The 15,560-nt window shown below is 48.7% G+C and overlaps 7 protein-coding genes across 7 annotated transcripts; 3 read left to right on the forward strand and 4 right to left on the reverse strand.

Moving 5' to 3' along the window:
• Positions 1-319: 319 nt before the first annotated feature.
• On the reverse strand, positions 320-1,856 carry N7503_011676 (uncharacterized protein; the record flags this gene model as incomplete). Its single annotated transcript, XM_057071222.1, has 5 exons — positions 320-1,036; positions 1,100-1,352; positions 1,418-1,439; positions 1,656-1,662; positions 1,704-1,856. 5 exons carry the CDS (start codon positions 1,854-1,856, stop codon positions 320-322), a joined length of 1,152 nt encoding a protein of 383 aa, XP_056917833.1.
• Positions 1,857-3,058: 1,202 nt separating this feature from the next.
• On the reverse strand, positions 3,059-3,397 carry N7503_011677 (uncharacterized protein; the record flags this gene model as incomplete). The annotated part of the gene is made up of 2 exons (XM_057071223.1): positions 3,059-3,241; positions 3,305-3,397. The coding sequence occupies 2 exons, from the start codon at positions 3,395-3,397 to the stop codon at positions 3,059-3,061; spliced, it is 276 nt and encodes a 91-aa protein (XP_056917834.1).
• Positions 3,398-4,027: 630 nt separating this feature from the next.
• Positions 4,028-5,167, reverse strand: N7503_011678 (uncharacterized protein; the record flags this gene model as incomplete). The annotated part of the gene is made up of 1 exon (XM_057071224.1): positions 4,028-5,167. The coding sequence occupies one exon, from the start codon at positions 5,165-5,167 to the stop codon at positions 4,028-4,030; it is 1,140 nt and encodes a 379-aa protein (XP_056917835.1).
• A 1,294-nt stretch (positions 5,168-6,461) lies between these two features.
• On the forward strand, positions 6,462-8,814 carry N7503_011679 (Glycogen synthase; the record flags this gene model as incomplete). Its single annotated transcript, XM_057071225.1, has 4 exons — positions 6,462-6,923; positions 6,992-8,354; positions 8,415-8,610; positions 8,688-8,814. 4 exons carry the CDS (start codon positions 6,462-6,464, stop codon positions 8,812-8,814), a joined length of 2,148 nt encoding a protein of 715 aa, XP_056917836.1.
• A 925-nt stretch (positions 8,815-9,739) lies between these two features.
• Positions 9,740-10,915, forward strand: N7503_011680 (NMT1/THI5 family protein; the record flags this gene model as incomplete). The annotated part of the gene is made up of 3 exons (XM_057071226.1): positions 9,740-9,774; positions 9,869-10,040; positions 10,094-10,915. 3 exons carry the CDS (start codon positions 9,740-9,742, stop codon positions 10,913-10,915), a joined length of 1,029 nt encoding a protein of 342 aa, XP_056917837.1.
• A 611-nt stretch (positions 10,916-11,526) lies between these two features.
• Positions 11,527-12,901, forward strand: N7503_011681 (uncharacterized protein; the record flags this gene model as incomplete). Its single annotated transcript, XM_057071227.1, has 3 exons — positions 11,527-11,569; positions 11,625-11,997; positions 12,061-12,901. 3 exons carry the CDS (start codon positions 11,527-11,529, stop codon positions 12,899-12,901), a joined length of 1,257 nt encoding a protein of 418 aa, XP_056917838.1.
• A 265-nt stretch (positions 12,902-13,166) lies between these two features.
• N7503_011682 (arylsulfotransferase family protein) lies at positions 13,167-15,201 on the reverse strand (the record flags this gene model as incomplete). Its single annotated transcript, XM_057071228.1, has 2 exons — positions 13,167-14,690; positions 14,758-15,201. 2 exons carry the CDS (start codon positions 15,199-15,201, stop codon positions 13,167-13,169), a joined length of 1,968 nt encoding a protein of 655 aa, XP_056917839.1.
• Between the last annotated feature and the right edge of the window lie 359 nt (positions 15,202-15,560).

The raw sequence follows: 15,560 nt of genomic DNA on the forward strand, positions 1-15,560 counted from the left end.
TTTATGGAACTATAATATAAGGTCCCTTCTATTTACATGTTACATGTTTTATGAATAACATGTTCCGCTTATGACATGTTTTACATATAACATGTTTCAGCGTTTACATGTATTAGATCCAGGTGGGGTTAATAGTAACCATGGCGTCTGAATTAGACAAAACTAATAACAATCTCATCTGACACTTCATAGGGCTGAAAATTGTGCAAGCAGGAATGCGTGGTATCCCCGGGTGATTTAGAACCTCAAACTGGATATGTACCCTCATAAGTTCGCGTCACTCAAATGCTGTTGAGCAGGGCAGGCAAATTCGTACCAACTATTCGTATTCATGATCAGTCCACTCATCATCTGTCTCGCTCTCCCAATACTCATCGTCAGTCTCTGTCTGCTGGATAGTAGTCCCAATTTTGATGAATTCATCAATGCCCTCGATACATGACAATCGGGGTAGTTTGGTATGCTTCTCAGCAAGTAGCCTCTCCAATTGCCTGTCAAACACATCATCCGGAAGATCTCTAGCCTGCGGTTTCATCCCTCTGGGGTACCCATAGATGCAAAGCGCTTCCAAATTTGGTGGGAGATGATCCACAATAGCAAATGAGGCATCATCAACCCGATCAGCACCGATTCCTCGCGACGGGTAGTAGAGAATATGGATTCCGAGGCTCAATTTTTTCAACTTCGTAAGCCCACGAAGAGCGAGAGGCGAGCTGTGCTCTGGCTGGAGCGCTGGGTGTACCAACACATAGCCCGAAATGCCAGGATAGAATGTCACCGCCAGTGGGGTTTCGGCCTCAACATCCAAATCTAGATTTGTCAAAGAATCAGCGTGTGAGTGGAGCGCCTGGAAGACGCCATCTGGGCGGAAAATGCAGGGTGCGCGAGCTATCGGCCTTCGGCCACCGACCGCATACGTAAACTCTTCTAGTCTCTTGGCGGACTTGATGAGAGGCACTAGATGGTAGTACTCCATAGCGGAGATCCGAATGGTAATGCTAGTATAATTTGCGGATTGGGGTGGAAGCTCATGCACCTGTAACTCCCTGCTCGAGATCGAGACCACTCAGATGGATTTTGCTACGGGGAGTTGGCGTACCAAGTTGAGGCTGCTAGACAGATCACAGGGCGCAAACTCATAACTGCGGTTGAGTATTGTATCGGCATCGACAAGAAATCGGACCTCTCGAAGATGATGAAGGAAAGACAGGGTCTCCTGCGGGATACTGTTCGCCCGGTCCAAGAACTCCTTAAAGAAATAATCCTTTCTGTCGAGTGGAGTCCCGTTGAAAATGGCCGTTTTTTTTCGAATTCCGATAGTTCGTGGCTGACTGAGCAAAGACTCAGTGATTCTAAAAATGGCGAAACGCTGACAAGTAAAGCTGACAAGTAAAGCTGCCAACGCCTGGGCGAATACCGGGGCTCAGGGGTCATGTTGGCTAATGAAAGTCAGAGTTAAACAAAAGAATGGAGGGGAAGTATAGAGAAAGGGGAGGTACTCCATGTTATCCGGATTCTGTAGTAGAATATTGAGCATCTTCTCCTGTTTTTCCGGGCATTGAAAGCCGGCCTGCTTGATCGCCGCAGTCAGGCGTACTTGGTCATCTGGTTGGAGGGACCGTTGCGGTGACCTGATTATGTATGACTTGACATACCAACGACCTAATGATATGGATCGGTTCAGCTCCACGTGGCGAACATACTCCCCATAACGAGGGGTCTTCAGGATCGACCAGAGCATTTTGAAAGCCACTGCCATGTCCAAAGGTCCCGTGGAGTTTTACGCGGCGGTATTTGTGCCGGTTGGACATATCACAAAGTCGATGCCAACGATAGAGACAGCGCTGCTGCATCATTGTGAGATGGCAGGTGAGAGAGAATGACAAGGAGAATCTCGCTTGGAGAGATTGGAGAGATATACTGGATACTGGAAGACTCCATTCATAGTAATGTCTCTCGAAACCAGAAAGAGTAATACGAGTACACAGAAAGGGATGAGCCAGACAGGATAGAGTGAATTGTGGTGGCATGAGGAGAGAAGAAGCAAACAAGAGGGGAAAGCGCTGTTCTATCTAGAGGCTCGGTAATGTGACTCCGGTAGGTTGAAAGGCATCAGTGGCGCGGAAAAAGTAAAAGATAGAAAGAGGGTGAGGAGTGCAAGGAGGGAGAAGACAAAGGAACGAGAGAGAGGTCGGAGGCTGATATCAAGGCTTGTATGTAGGAGGTTACCTATGGAACGGGGTATGGAGGCGCCAAGGTAGGAGTAACCTATTCTAGTAATCCATGGGTCAATGAGATTCAAGTGGGTTTGACCATGATGGCGTTTGCATGGCGTTTGTATTAGACACAAAATCAATATCCTAACCTGATGTCTCATAGGTCTGCTGTAGCCATGTTATCTCTCGCCCTGGCCGTAATTCTTCTGAACGAGCCTAAGTGGGCGATGAGCTTGTTAGCTCTGCCCAGACTGAACCTGGAATTTGGCATACGGATCTCTGATCAAAATTCTAGTTATAGCGCGCTGCTGGAATCCCCAAGGCTGTCGTCAATTACCTCGGAAACATCTTCGGCTACAAGTTCGCACGTGATGCATTTATATATATAGTCATTCAGTGAAACCTGTGATCGTACTCAGTGACAACTCACCCCACCAAAGTGGACTCAAAAGGGATAGTCCATGTAGGGGGAAGTGTGTTGCCGGCATACATGGTTTTAGGTCTAAGTTGGCACGGTGCGAAGGAGAGACATTGGAGCTTGCCATCTAAATGATCTACAGGATTACGATATATGTAGCTCGTTATCTCGGAGGGACGTTCATATCTAGGCATTACACAGCTCTAATAATATCCCGGAACAAATGAATAGTTGTACAATATTTCATATTCAAGCTTTGACTAGCTAAAAGCCTTAGGAATAGATCCAGACTCCAGTTCGGATCGCGCAGCGTACGTATACAAAAATGATGCGTAACTCGTGCCACCTTGATGCTTTTAAGGTGTTTCTCCCATCAAGGGAGATTAAGATAAAGTGATGTCATGTATGTTCGGAAATGTCGTGTTTAAACGCCGGGCTGGGAACCAAGACCCTTGTTCTCACCCAGAGTCTTGGGCTCGTGACCACCCTTGCCACTGCCAGAGTGGTTAGGGCGGGCGCCGCTGAAACCGGGGAAGACATCATTGCGCTGCGAGCCAGTCTCCTCGGGCATGGGAGCGACCTTCTGGGTGTGGTTCAGAGGGGCATCCTGTGGAATAAGATGTTAGATGTCTGCTAAATATTATAATATATTCATAATTGGAATACTAACGTTGTTGCCGACACCGTGGGCCTTAGTCTCGCCAGCCTCAATGGCGTTGTCGGACTGGGGAACTCCGTTGTCGTATTCGGCGCCGCGGACCATTGTGAAGGATATGTGGATAATTGAGTGGGAGTGGAAGTGTCTATTCGATTAAATAATAAGTTTCTGGCTTTCTAGGAAGCAATTGAGGTGTTTGAGAGCCACATACCTTGAGAGATTGTGAATAGGTTGTAAGGATTTGGAAGAGTATAATGAAGAGGTCTTTGAAGGGCCACGAGCCAGCATTTAAATACCTGTCCATGGAGCTCATCGACTCGTCAACCAGTATACTTGTTCATACATAGACAACAGTGACAGCATCATGAAGTCATTGTGGAGACATGACTTCATCAACGAATAGGCATTGATCTTTGGCTGATCGAATGATTGACCCATCTATAGAAGGATCCAGTGGATGTCTAATGACATAGGTCTTGGTCTAGAAGAGAAAAAGATGGAAGTAGCATTGAAAACGTTTTTGTCCGGGAAGAAAGGCGTGCCTGTTCACTGGACCCTGACGCACGGATCACGGATTCTAATTCCAAATTTAGTCTAAAACCAACAACAGGTTTTCCCACGCTTCGAATTGCAATTTGGCGTCAATGACTGAAATTATTCTATTGATCGCTAGACTAATAAGGAAATGCACTATTTTTTTTATATTTTTTTTTGTATCTGATCTATTCGGCCTTCCTAGCCAAATCTACGCTTCTGAGCAGCCGTACCTGCAGCCAGAGTCAGTGAGAGATAAGGCAAGTTGAGAATGCTCTCAAAAAGGCCGCGATACCGCCAATGAGAAGATTGCGATGTGACTAACAGACTAGATGAGGAGCTGTTGGAATAATTGTTAAAGACTCTACGAGCCCCACCTGGATTGCCAGATGCGGAAACACCAGATGGCTGGTGCCGGTGGCTTGAGATCACAACCTCAGGCTCCGGTGGATCTGGAGCAGTTGGCCGAGAAGCTGTCAGTGACGATTGGCAATTTTGCAGCCATTGGCTGCGATATTTGGCAAAGCTTAATGAAGATCCGAGGTCTGAGTGAATTGATGAGACACAGGGTCGTGGGCTTGGAGCCGTATCAACATCGCTATTATCTTCCAGACGACAATCCTGGATTATGTCAGCTTCCGATAAACTGGGAGATAGTTGTGGCATGAAAAATCCCATCGCGCGAGAGAACCCGCCCGGGGGAAGGCCTTGAGGTCTCTCAGGAAAGGGACGATCATTCGGACTAGTCGGGGCTGCTTTTTCCTCCGGCATACTCTCGGTCGCTGGAGAAAGGCACGATTCAGTGTGCACCGACTGTCTGTTCGACATCATGGATTCTCCTACTTGTTGGAGGCCCAGTCCAATGCTGATAGACAAGGGTGGTGTTGGAGCTCTTGTAAACCAGAAATCGGGGAGACAGGGCACATGAGAACTCCGTCGTCCTACTCTATCATCAATATCATCAAACATGTCGTAATAAGAGATTGTACTGGATCTTGGCGTGCGTATGTCCGGATTGACTACTCGTAATGAATCCAATCGGCCGTCCTGTGATATGCCATCCCGGTTGATGTTACCCCGAAGGTAGTCTACGTCCATTAAGGATGAGACACCATCGTAGGGAACGGGTCGGTAGCTCGGTGGGGAGTCCTGTGTCTCTTCATTGGACTGGGTTAGGGAGGGCGTCAGAGGTATTCTAGCACCAGACGAGGGCGGAACCTTCTGGCAGGATAGTAGGACTTCATGCCATAGTCGCCGCCAGATTCGAGATGCTATATTGAATGGAAATGGAAGCTGTCGGGAGCAGGTTGAATGGGAATCTGGGTGCGAATGACTATTCATGACAAGACATTGCCGAGGCCTGAATAGCACGGATTGCTGATCTCAATCGGCGGTACGGGGAGGTACTACTAGTCCCGAATATTGATATCCAAGTAGGAAGAGGTGAAGGACTACAAGTTCAGTAAAAGTGGCGTTGTAGTTTTCGGCGATAAAAAGGTCGGACTTATATACAAGCTGGAAGGTCACAGATGTATCGCGATATTTAGCCTTTGATCCTTTTAGCATTAAACTTGAGCCTCACAATATTAAAGAATTGGATTATGTCACTTGACTCGCCACAAAGGGCTTCAAACAAAGCACAAGATAGAGAATCCGGCGCCTAAGCACGAGACAAAGAGATATCAATGCATTGTGGGTTGCACGGTTATCAAGGATGAATTAGTCATGCTGAAAGGACCTTACGATATAGGTTTGATGCCCAGGTACATTATGTTAGCTTTCGAATTTTCAGCCTAGCTAGCTTTAGTGCCGCTTTAGTATCGTAATATCTTGATAATTTGTGGATAACCGACCAGATGACAGATCTTCAGACCCGCTATGACATCATCCGATCAGCTTTCCCCAGACCAGCTTCACGATAAACCTGATTCCCGTTTCAGTGGCGCCCCCGTGCAGGAGAAAAATCAGTGCGCCGCAGAAAAAAAAGACAATGATTGGAGTGCATTGAAGATTTACAATGGATCGACTAGCACGGGCCGAACTGACGCCGAGCTATAAGAAAAGAATACTTTAAAACACTAAGGTCAGCAGTGTTACATTGGGCCTGAAAGTTGGTCAGGGGTAAAAAACTCTTCCATAGTCTTTTATATCATTGAAAAAAAATCAATTGTCCAAAAGGGACTAGCTTGACCGGTGGCTGGTTTGGAAGGAAATTTCATCTATGAACCAAGGATTCAAGAGGTCTTTGGTCACACGGTGTTGCCCAGCCGCAGTTAGCCCGGTTGTAGTATGCGGGACGTTTTGTTCGTGCTGTAACCGTATTCGTGAGCGGAGTTATTGCTATAGCTATGGGGGCGAGGTGAGGTGAGATCAGAGGGTCGAATTTTATTTAGAAACAAAGCTCGTAAGCTTCTCCAGCTAATATAATTACCAAGATTTCCTTTTTTCTTTTTGTTCCCCAGCCAACTCTGGGGAAGTCAAAAAACTGGGATCCCGCGTATCCCCGCACAGACCGAGTCCGGAGCTCAATCCTCCCGGCTTCTGGTTCCAAAGCTCTCAACCTTTTCCCCTCTTCTCCCCTCTGCAACCTTCTGTTGAATTTTACATCTTTTTTCTTGGGGGATTCTTGCTTGCAATGGCTGACGAGAACGGCTCTGAGCCGATTAAGCGCGATGTTCGCAATCACATGCTCTTTGAAGTGGCGACGGAGGTGGCCAACAGGGTGGGCGGCATCTACTCGGTACTGAAGTCTAAGGCGCCCGTCACTACGGCTGAGTACGGCGAGCGCTACACCATGATCGGACCTTTGAATCGAGCTTCGGCCGCCGTTGAGGTGGAAGAACTTACACCGTCCAGCCCAGCTATGCGTGATACCATCGCATCTATGAAAGAGCGTGGCATTGAGATCGTCTACGGTCGCTGGCTGATTGAAGGGGCCCCGCGGGTGCTGCTCATCAATACCGGCACGGGTTACCGATGGCTGGACGAGTGGAAGGGCGATCTGTGGAACACCTCCGGCATCCCGGCGCCCGCTGCCGATCACGAAACCAACGAGGCCATTGTCTTTGGATACTTGGTCGCATGGTTCCTGGGCGAGGTATGTTGAATTGAATCTCGGTGGAAGAAACTATCTTATTGCGCGTGTACTGACTCGATTGCCTGTAGTACATCGCCCACGAGCGCCGTCGGGCCGTGGTGGCTCATTTCCACGAATGGCTAGCTGGTGTGGCCTTGCCATTGACCAAGAGGCGTCACATGGATCTGACCACCATTTTCACCACACACGCTACTCTGCTGGGTCGTTATCTCTGTGCTGGCTCAGTGGATTTCTACAATAACCTCCAACATTTCGATGTGGATGCCGAGGCTGGGAAGCGTGGAATCTACCACCGGTACTGCATTGAACGCGCGGCTGCGCACAGCGCAGACGTCTTCACTACAGTGTCCCACATTACGGCTTTTGAGAGCGAGCATTTGCTCAAGCGCAAGCCCGATGGTGTCCTCCCGAACGGTCTGAATGTCAAGAAATTCTCCGCCATGCACGAGTTCCAGAACTTGCACTCGCAAGCTAAGGAGAAGATCAATGATTTTGTTCGCGGTCACTTCTACGGTCACAATGATTTCGATCTGGATGACACTCTTTACCTCTTCACCGCTGGTCGGTACGAGTACCGGAATAAGGGAGTGGACATGTTTATCGAGGGATTGGCTCGTCTCAACCATCGATTGAAGACCAGCGGCTCAACTACTACAGTGGTCGCCTTCATCATCATGCCCGCGCAAACCTCTTCCTTGACGGTGGAGTCGCTCAAGGGACAGGCCGTGGTCAAGTCCCTCCGCGATACAATTGAGAACATTGAGCAGGGCATTGGAAAGCGGATGTATGAGCGTTGCCTTTCGTGGAAGGAGGGTGACAACATGCCCGATGAGAAGGATCTCATCACCAGCCAAGATCGGGTTCTTTTGCGCCGTCGCCTGTTCGCGATGAAACGCCACGGCCTTCCTCCTATTGTCACGCACAACATGGTTAATGACCACGAGGATCCCATTTTGAACCAGCTGCGTCGCGTGGAGATGTTTAACAACTCCTCCGACCGCGTCAAAATTGTGTTCCATCCTGAGTTCCTCAACGCTTCGAACCCGGTGCTGCCACTTGACTATGATGACTTTGTTCGTGGAACCCACTTGGGAGTGTTCCCCTCCTACTACGAGCCCTGGGGATACACTCCGGCCGAGTGCACCGTGATGGGTGTGCCAAGTATCACTACAAATCTGTCAGGATTCGGATGCTACATGGAAGAATTGATTGAGAACTCGTCGGACTACGGCATCTACATTGTAGACCGTCGGTCGAAGGGAGTGGACGATTCGGTCAACCAGCTGACTGACTTCATGTTCAACTTCACCACCAAGAGCCGGCGTCAACGTATCAACCAGCGTAACCGGACAGAAAGACTGAGTGATTTGCTTGACTGGAAGCGTATGGGTCTGGAATACGTCAAGGCGCGCCAATTGGCTCTCCGTAGAGGTATGATTTGATCCCTTTCCAAACTGTTGTGTTCAGAACAATTGCTAATTTTAGCCACAGCCTATCCCTCCTCCTTTGACGAGAAAGAAGATTATTTCGATATCATCGGAGGTACCGATCAGAAGATCTCCCGTCCTCTTTCTGTTCCGGGTTCTCCTCGGGATCGCTCGGGAATGATGACCCCCGGTGATTTTGCTTCACTCCAGGAAGGCCGCGAGGGCTTGAGCACCGAAGACTATGTCGCCTGGAAGCTTCCGTACGTTGAGTCCCCACCTTTTGTCTCATGTTTTCAGTTATTAGGCAATGATCTTCCAGACGCTAACAACCCCGCAGTGAGGAAGAAGAACCCGATGAGCACTTTTATCCACTCACGCTCCGGACTCGGAAGTCTGGTGACCGACCACAGTCTCCCCTGGACAGCATTTCGGTAAATGGGGACGACGCTAAGGATGAAGAGTGATAGGATTCTTCTATGGATTTTGTTTTCTGTTTCTTTTGTTTATGCACTTGCTCATGTTAACGGGTAGCATTTGGTGTTGTTTTTCTTTCTCGGAGTGGACCTCTCCACCTGACGTCACCTTGTAATTTGACCTTCATATCCATGCATCTTGAAGCCTTTATTTGTTTTAACTTGGAATTTGATTCGTGAATTGAACGACTTTTCGTCACAGCTATAACGTAAGGGTCTGCGATGTCGGGTGTGCTCCCGGTTGGATTCGGAAGTGTGTGGATATCTCCAGCAATAGAGTTACGGACGAGCCCAATCAGGGAAACCTTGGAGCTCTATTTCTCATGATTTGCGCATCCCGGTGAACCTTATGGTGCAAATCATGATTGAGACAATTACCCTGGCGGACAACTCCACTCCGGGGTATTTCTACCCCTCCATGAGCTCCTTTCCCACTTTTCTTCTCCCATTCTCAATTGATTCATTTCAAATTCCTTACCTACTTCTCGCCAACGATTACCAAGTCTACCTTCGGTACGACTCTCTACAATGGAGCTGCGCACGTCCTAGCTTCGGGTCCCCCACGTGGGGGTCCCTGGACAGTTGTCCCCGCGATGATTATAGGGTCAAGGTATTATATGGTATAACAGTCAGCTACGCATGACAGGTGTTCGGTTCGGGCTGTCGTAGACATGAGCAATCATATTCTACGGCAGTCTGGCTGTTCTGAGATTATACTGTCAAAACTTGATCTAGATAATTCTAGCGAAAGGACATGCGTGACTTGAATTGTTCCCCCTTTGCTGTTTTTTGTGTTCGTGTTCAATGGTTGCTATGGATGTTTAATGCTAACATAGTGGACTGTTGGACACGGATACCCTTGTGTCGGGATGCTGACTCGATAGAAGTATAAACAGTTCTTGTACCAATCTCCAAAATGGCTACGGACAAGATCACTTTCCTGACCAACTGGTATGCTAACAGAACCTATTTGAATCATGTCTTCTCCTTTGAGGGCTTTGAAAAGCACAAAGTATAAAGTACACAGGCTGAGTATTATCTTCAGGCACGCCACCCCGTACCACGCCCCTCTCTACCTCGCTCAGGCCCGTGGCTACTTCAAGGATGAAGGCCTCAAGGTTGCCCTGCTGGAGCCCAATGACCCCTCCGATGTGACCGAGATCATTGGTAGCGGCAAGGTCGACATGGGCTTCAAGGCCATGATCCACACCCTAGCTGTACGTTAATCTCAGTCGTCTATCAAAGCATGTTCGTTCTAATCCATACACAGGCCAAAGCTCGCAACTTCCCCGTGACCTCCATTGGCTCCCTTCTCGACGAGCCCTTCACCGGTGTGGTGTACCTCAAGTCTAGCGGAATCACTGAGGACTTCCGCTCTCTGAAGGGCAAACGCATCGGCTACGTTGGAGAATTCGGCAAGATCCAAATCGACGAGCTTACAAAGTACTACGGCATGACCGCTGATGACTATACCGCCGTCCGCTGCGGCATGAACGTTACCAAGGCCATCATCCGCGGTGACATTGACGCCGGTATTGGTCTCGAGAACGTACAAATGGTTGAGCTGGCCGAGTGGCTTGCAGAGCAAAACCGCCCCCGCTCCGACGTCCAGATGTTGCGCATTGACCAGCTCGCCGAGCTGGGCTGCTGCTGCTTCTGTTCCATTCTGTACATTGCCAATGACAAGTTCCTTGCTGAGAACCAGGAGCGCGTTGGCAAGTTCATGCGTGCTGTGAAGCGTGCTACAGATGATGTCTTGGCTGATCCTAAGGGTACTTATGAGGAGTATGTTGATGTTAAGCCTATCATGGCTACTCCTGTCAACCGCAAGATCTTTGAGCGCTCCTACGCCTACTTCAGTCGGGACCTCAAGAACGTTAGCCGTGACTGGGAGAAGGTTACTCGCTATGGCAAGCGTCTTGGTATTTTGGATGAGGACTTCAAGTCCAACTATACCAATGAGTACCTCTCCTGGGCGCTTGATGCTGACTCTACTGATCCCACTGGTGATCAGAAGCGGATGGCTAAGCTGCAGGAGGAGGTTGCTGCCAATGGTGGCTTCCAGCGTCTTGGTGTTGCTGCCTCGGCTTAGGCGGCATCGGAGACATGGCGCTTTTATTAGAAATTTGCCATTTATACCAGGCTCCACTCTTTAGTCTGGGTTAGCCTTGGAAACTCGAATGAATAAAGAAACTTGATTTCGAATAACTGTGAAAAGTCTTTGTAAATCAGTACAAAGATGCGTCCATGAATATTTCTTTATCTCCAACGCCAACACGGACTAGGTGTGTCCTCGTGACCCTCGGCTTTCCGGCCTTCCGTCGGCGCATCCGCCTCTTAGTCCCTGCCATCGTCTCCACATTACTGGTCCTACGAATCAAATGTTGCACTTATCCCTGTAACGTGTAGCTCAGTATGCTTAGCTTACATACTGATATTCTTCCCGCGCGACTGGGGATAGTTGAATTGCGTAATAGGCCTATGAATCATCTACAAATGAGCCTTTATTGGCTTTCGATAGTGGCTACCATGAATGAGCTATGATATGACTAGTGTTGTACTCGACGATTATCGCTGAACATAGTGCACGCCTGTCCCCTTTCACGAATATTCTTTCGTGTCAGGGATAATAGCCGTCAATACAACTTTCCAAGAATTGCTCTATCCTTTGGAAGGGAGAAAACCTCGCAGATTCTGACTATAATGGAGGAATCAAATATAAAGAATGATTTACCATCGAGCAACGGTCAGTCAAGAAAGATAAGGCGAAACCAAACAATACTTATTGATGACAGGAACAGATCCATCCCTGACCAAGTCAAGGCTCAACCTAGACAATGCAACGGTATCCGAATTATTTGCGAGGTTGCGGGTTGGAGAACCAAGGGAGAATGACAGGGGACCAAGAGATGCCGGATCTTACAAGTTCTGGAAGACACAGCCAGTGCCACAATTCAATGAGGGTGGTAAAGGTAGGGGAGGACCTATCAAAATGGTCAATTTAGACGAGGTGCCAAAAAAGCCCTACCCACTTTTAGATGGCTTCGAGTGGGGGACAATCAACCCAGAGGACGAGAAGGAGGTGGGTGAGTTATATGAATTACTGTCAAACCATTATGTTGAAGATGGTGATTCGAACTTCCGACTAAACTATTCGCCGGTTTTCCTAAGATGGTAGGTCAATTCCTAGACACAAAATTAAGGTCTTCTTTAAGTGCTCAATCAATCTTGCTATAGGGCCTTGACTGCTCCAGGCTGGCAGAAGCAATATCACATCGGAGTACGCGCTTCCGCATCGCAAAAGCTAGTCGCTTTCATCAGCGGTCTACCAACCAACATCAATATTCATACGCAGACGATCAAGGTGGTCGAAATCAACTTTTTATGTATTCACAAAAGACTTCGCTCGAAACGCCTGGCGCCACTTTTGATCAGGGAGATCACCCGGCGCTGCTACCTCCAAGGCATTTACCAGGCCTTCTATACCGCAGCAGCAGTCTTGCCCACACCGGTAGCATCGTGCCGTTACTATCATCGCGCCCTTAACTGGCTCAAACTGTACGAGTCCGGCTTTTCGCACCTACCAGCGAGCACGACCAAGGCCCGACAGGTTGCAAAGTATCATCTGCCAGGCATTACCCAAACGCCTGGCCTGCGCCTCATGCAAGCTGGCGACCTGGATGCCGTCCGTGGGCTACTAGAGCAGTATCTCCAGCGATTTGATATCAGCCCAGCATTCAGTATAGACGAGCTAAGGCATTGGTTGTTCCTTGAAGCTGGTCAGGCGGAAGAAGTTGGTAAACGGGTGGTTTGGGCATATGTTGTGGAAGATCTAGAAACAGAAAGGATCACAGATCTTGTGTCTTTCTACTCTATCGAATCTGCGGTGCTCTCACATTCTCAGTCTGACGTGATTCGAACGGCATACCTATATTACTATGCGACGGACAAGACTCAGAACCTTCAGCAGCGTTTACAGGGCCTGATCAACGATGCCCTTATCTTGGCGAAAAGGGCAAGGCCTCGGTTTCTTTTAACTCTCATCCATCCTTCCCTTTATTTTGCTCGAACTGACTAGTATGTATGTCCCCAGGCTCGGTTCGATGTGTTCAATGCACTTCGTCTCCAAGACAACGACCTATTCTTGGAAAAGCTTCGCTTCGGCCGTGGCGATGGCCAGCTTAACTATTACCTCTTCAATTACCGAGTGGAATCGGTAGTCAATGAGGACAAGTCAAATTGCTTACATAGCCAGAGGCCAGGAGGTATGGGTGTGGTCATGTTGTAGAATACCGTGTCGGGGCCGGCTTCTTTTACTACTATACAATGCAGACAGGGAGCGATTATTCCACCCTGTTTCTATTACCATTCAATAAATGATCTTCATCTCGTTGCCCAGACTCCAAGTCGCTGAAGTCGTCCAACTCATCCAGCTCCTCGCCTGTTTGGACTGCCTGCCACCCCTCGTCCTTACCATGGTTGCGTCGGCCAATGAAGGTCTGCCCAAGAGATCTGGAATAGATGTACTTGCAGATAAGCCATGCACATAGCACAATTGCTGCTGCACTCATGAAACCCATACCGAACATGATCAAGGGTGAGATGCGATGTTCCTTCGAATTGGATTCCTTCAGCTCCTCATCACCAGCAAACACCCCAATCTCCTCGTTCATTTCCTCGGGTGCCCACTGCATAGCCCTTGTCTTTCCCAGGAAGCCGCCGGTACTATCAAGGGCCATAACACGCAATGTGCGGTACGGTATATCAGCCCGGATAAGGAATTTGGTCTCAAATCCAGTCTTAGGCACCGCAGAGATGAACTGAAATTCGTCATCTGCAACATGTCCAGTTGAATATCTGTGTATACCATCTTCATCTATAGACTCAGGCGAGTCTGTCACATTAACATAAGATCCTTGCAACACCCAGGTAGCCACCTCCGTCGCCCCATTCCAGCTAACAGCTGCCGCGGTCCCAGACAATGCAACATCAGGCGCAGTTAGAGGCATCCCAACCCACTTCTGCTTGAAAGTTCGATACGAGATGACACCCCCTCGCTCGAATAACTCTCTCGGACCAAAATTCACTTCGCAGAGAACCTCCCCGTCAGCTCCGAACTCCGTCCATGCAGCACTGTAGCCGTAGCCGAGAAGTACATGCCCGTTTTCTAGAACCTGCATTGAGCCCTGCGACTGGCTGCTAATTGGGACTTGATTCCAGTACTGCGCACGCACAGCGACTGTCATATTCGTCTCGTTGATATCGACGATTAGCCCACGACTGGTGTTCTCCGGTGCGCCTTTCCCGCGAGACGAGTTATCGAAAATTGATATCGCTTTTGTCATTTTCGTGGTATCGTACTGAGGCTGAAACCGTGCGTGATGCTGCCAGCTTATGTTCGTCGCTGCGCCTGCCGATAGATCGGTGAATGAGCTTTCCTTCCCGCCGAGTTTCCAGATCACATCCCCGGTTACACCGTCGATATATGCAAGACAGTTCAGGTACCGTGAGGATATGAGGAAGTTGCCTTTTTCGTCTTTGTCGATGCTGTTGATGTGGAACCAATCCCATGGGTCCTCTGCTGATTCACCCGTCCCTTCGCTGCCGCGCTCAACCTCGCTGAAAGAGAAGTGGTCTGAAGCACGCCATTGAAAGAGAAGCTCATTAGTTTCTATATCAATCTCCTGAAAGACGCCATCGTAAATCCAGCCATTTTGCGATCCACCTGATGGAGTCAAGTCGACAGATTGGATATCGTAGACTGTGAAGACGGCAGTTTCGTCGCGCGTGATATGGAATTCATGCAAGTCTGCCGCGGCACCATTTACACCATGAAGTTTATATGCTTCTTCATAGCTGGAATTGAGCTGTTTACCTCGTGAGCCTAGTCCTTTCAGTCTGATATGTGGTCTTTGCCCATGGTCCCAAACTCACCATATACAATATCCCCTCCCCGTGCCCCCGAATCTGGTCATCACCCGCCCAGAACGTCAAATACCGTTGTCCCTTATAAGTATATACATTGGCATTATAACTTGTCTCGTATTCCTTGAACCACACCAAATGGCCCTGGTTATCCAGAATCATCGGTCCGGAATGGCGCACCGCTTCCCCGCGCGGCGCGATAATCGTATATAAGCCATCATCGCACGCAACACTTTTCTCCCAGTAATTTAAGATCGGGCCTGACACGCCCGCGGACGAGTAATGCTGTAGCGGGAATGCGCCCTCAAAGCCGTGGGCATATTTTTCGGAGCGAAAATCGTTTACTCTATCAGCGATTGCATTGCCCAAGAACAGCAGTAGCCACAGTGCCACATTTTTGGGGGATAGTGTGAGCAGGGGTGCCATAAAGATGATCCGTATGGACAGGGGCATCTTGCTGAGATCATTGTCGAGGTGGAGGAAAGATGATTAACCCTGAGCCGAATGGGTTTTAGTGCAGCGGCAACGTGGGCCAAGTGGGGCGGGCCGCGAGTCAGATCGGATCTTTATAGTAGTGAATCATGTAAATGTTCCTGTGCCCGTGCACGTATGTTTGTAGATACACTTAATCATATCTGCATATACAGCCTTTATTGTTGTGCATAGGATTATGTCAAGACATAGGATCTTAGTTCCCTCTACTGCTCAGAAAGATTATAATTCGTAAGTACAAGACAGATGGATTCAAAGCCCGAAATTTATATTAACGTATGAGCCGAAATCGCATCGCGTCGTCACGCATCAAAGCGCTG

The sequence above is a fragment of the Penicillium pulvis genome (assembly GCF_028828015.1).
Source record: "Penicillium pulvis strain IBT 33274 chromosome Unknown scaffold_8_segment0_segment0, whole genome shotgun sequence".
In the NCBI taxonomy this organism is placed as follows: Eukaryota; Fungi; Ascomycota; class Eurotiomycetes; order Eurotiales; family Aspergillaceae; genus Penicillium; species Penicillium pulvis.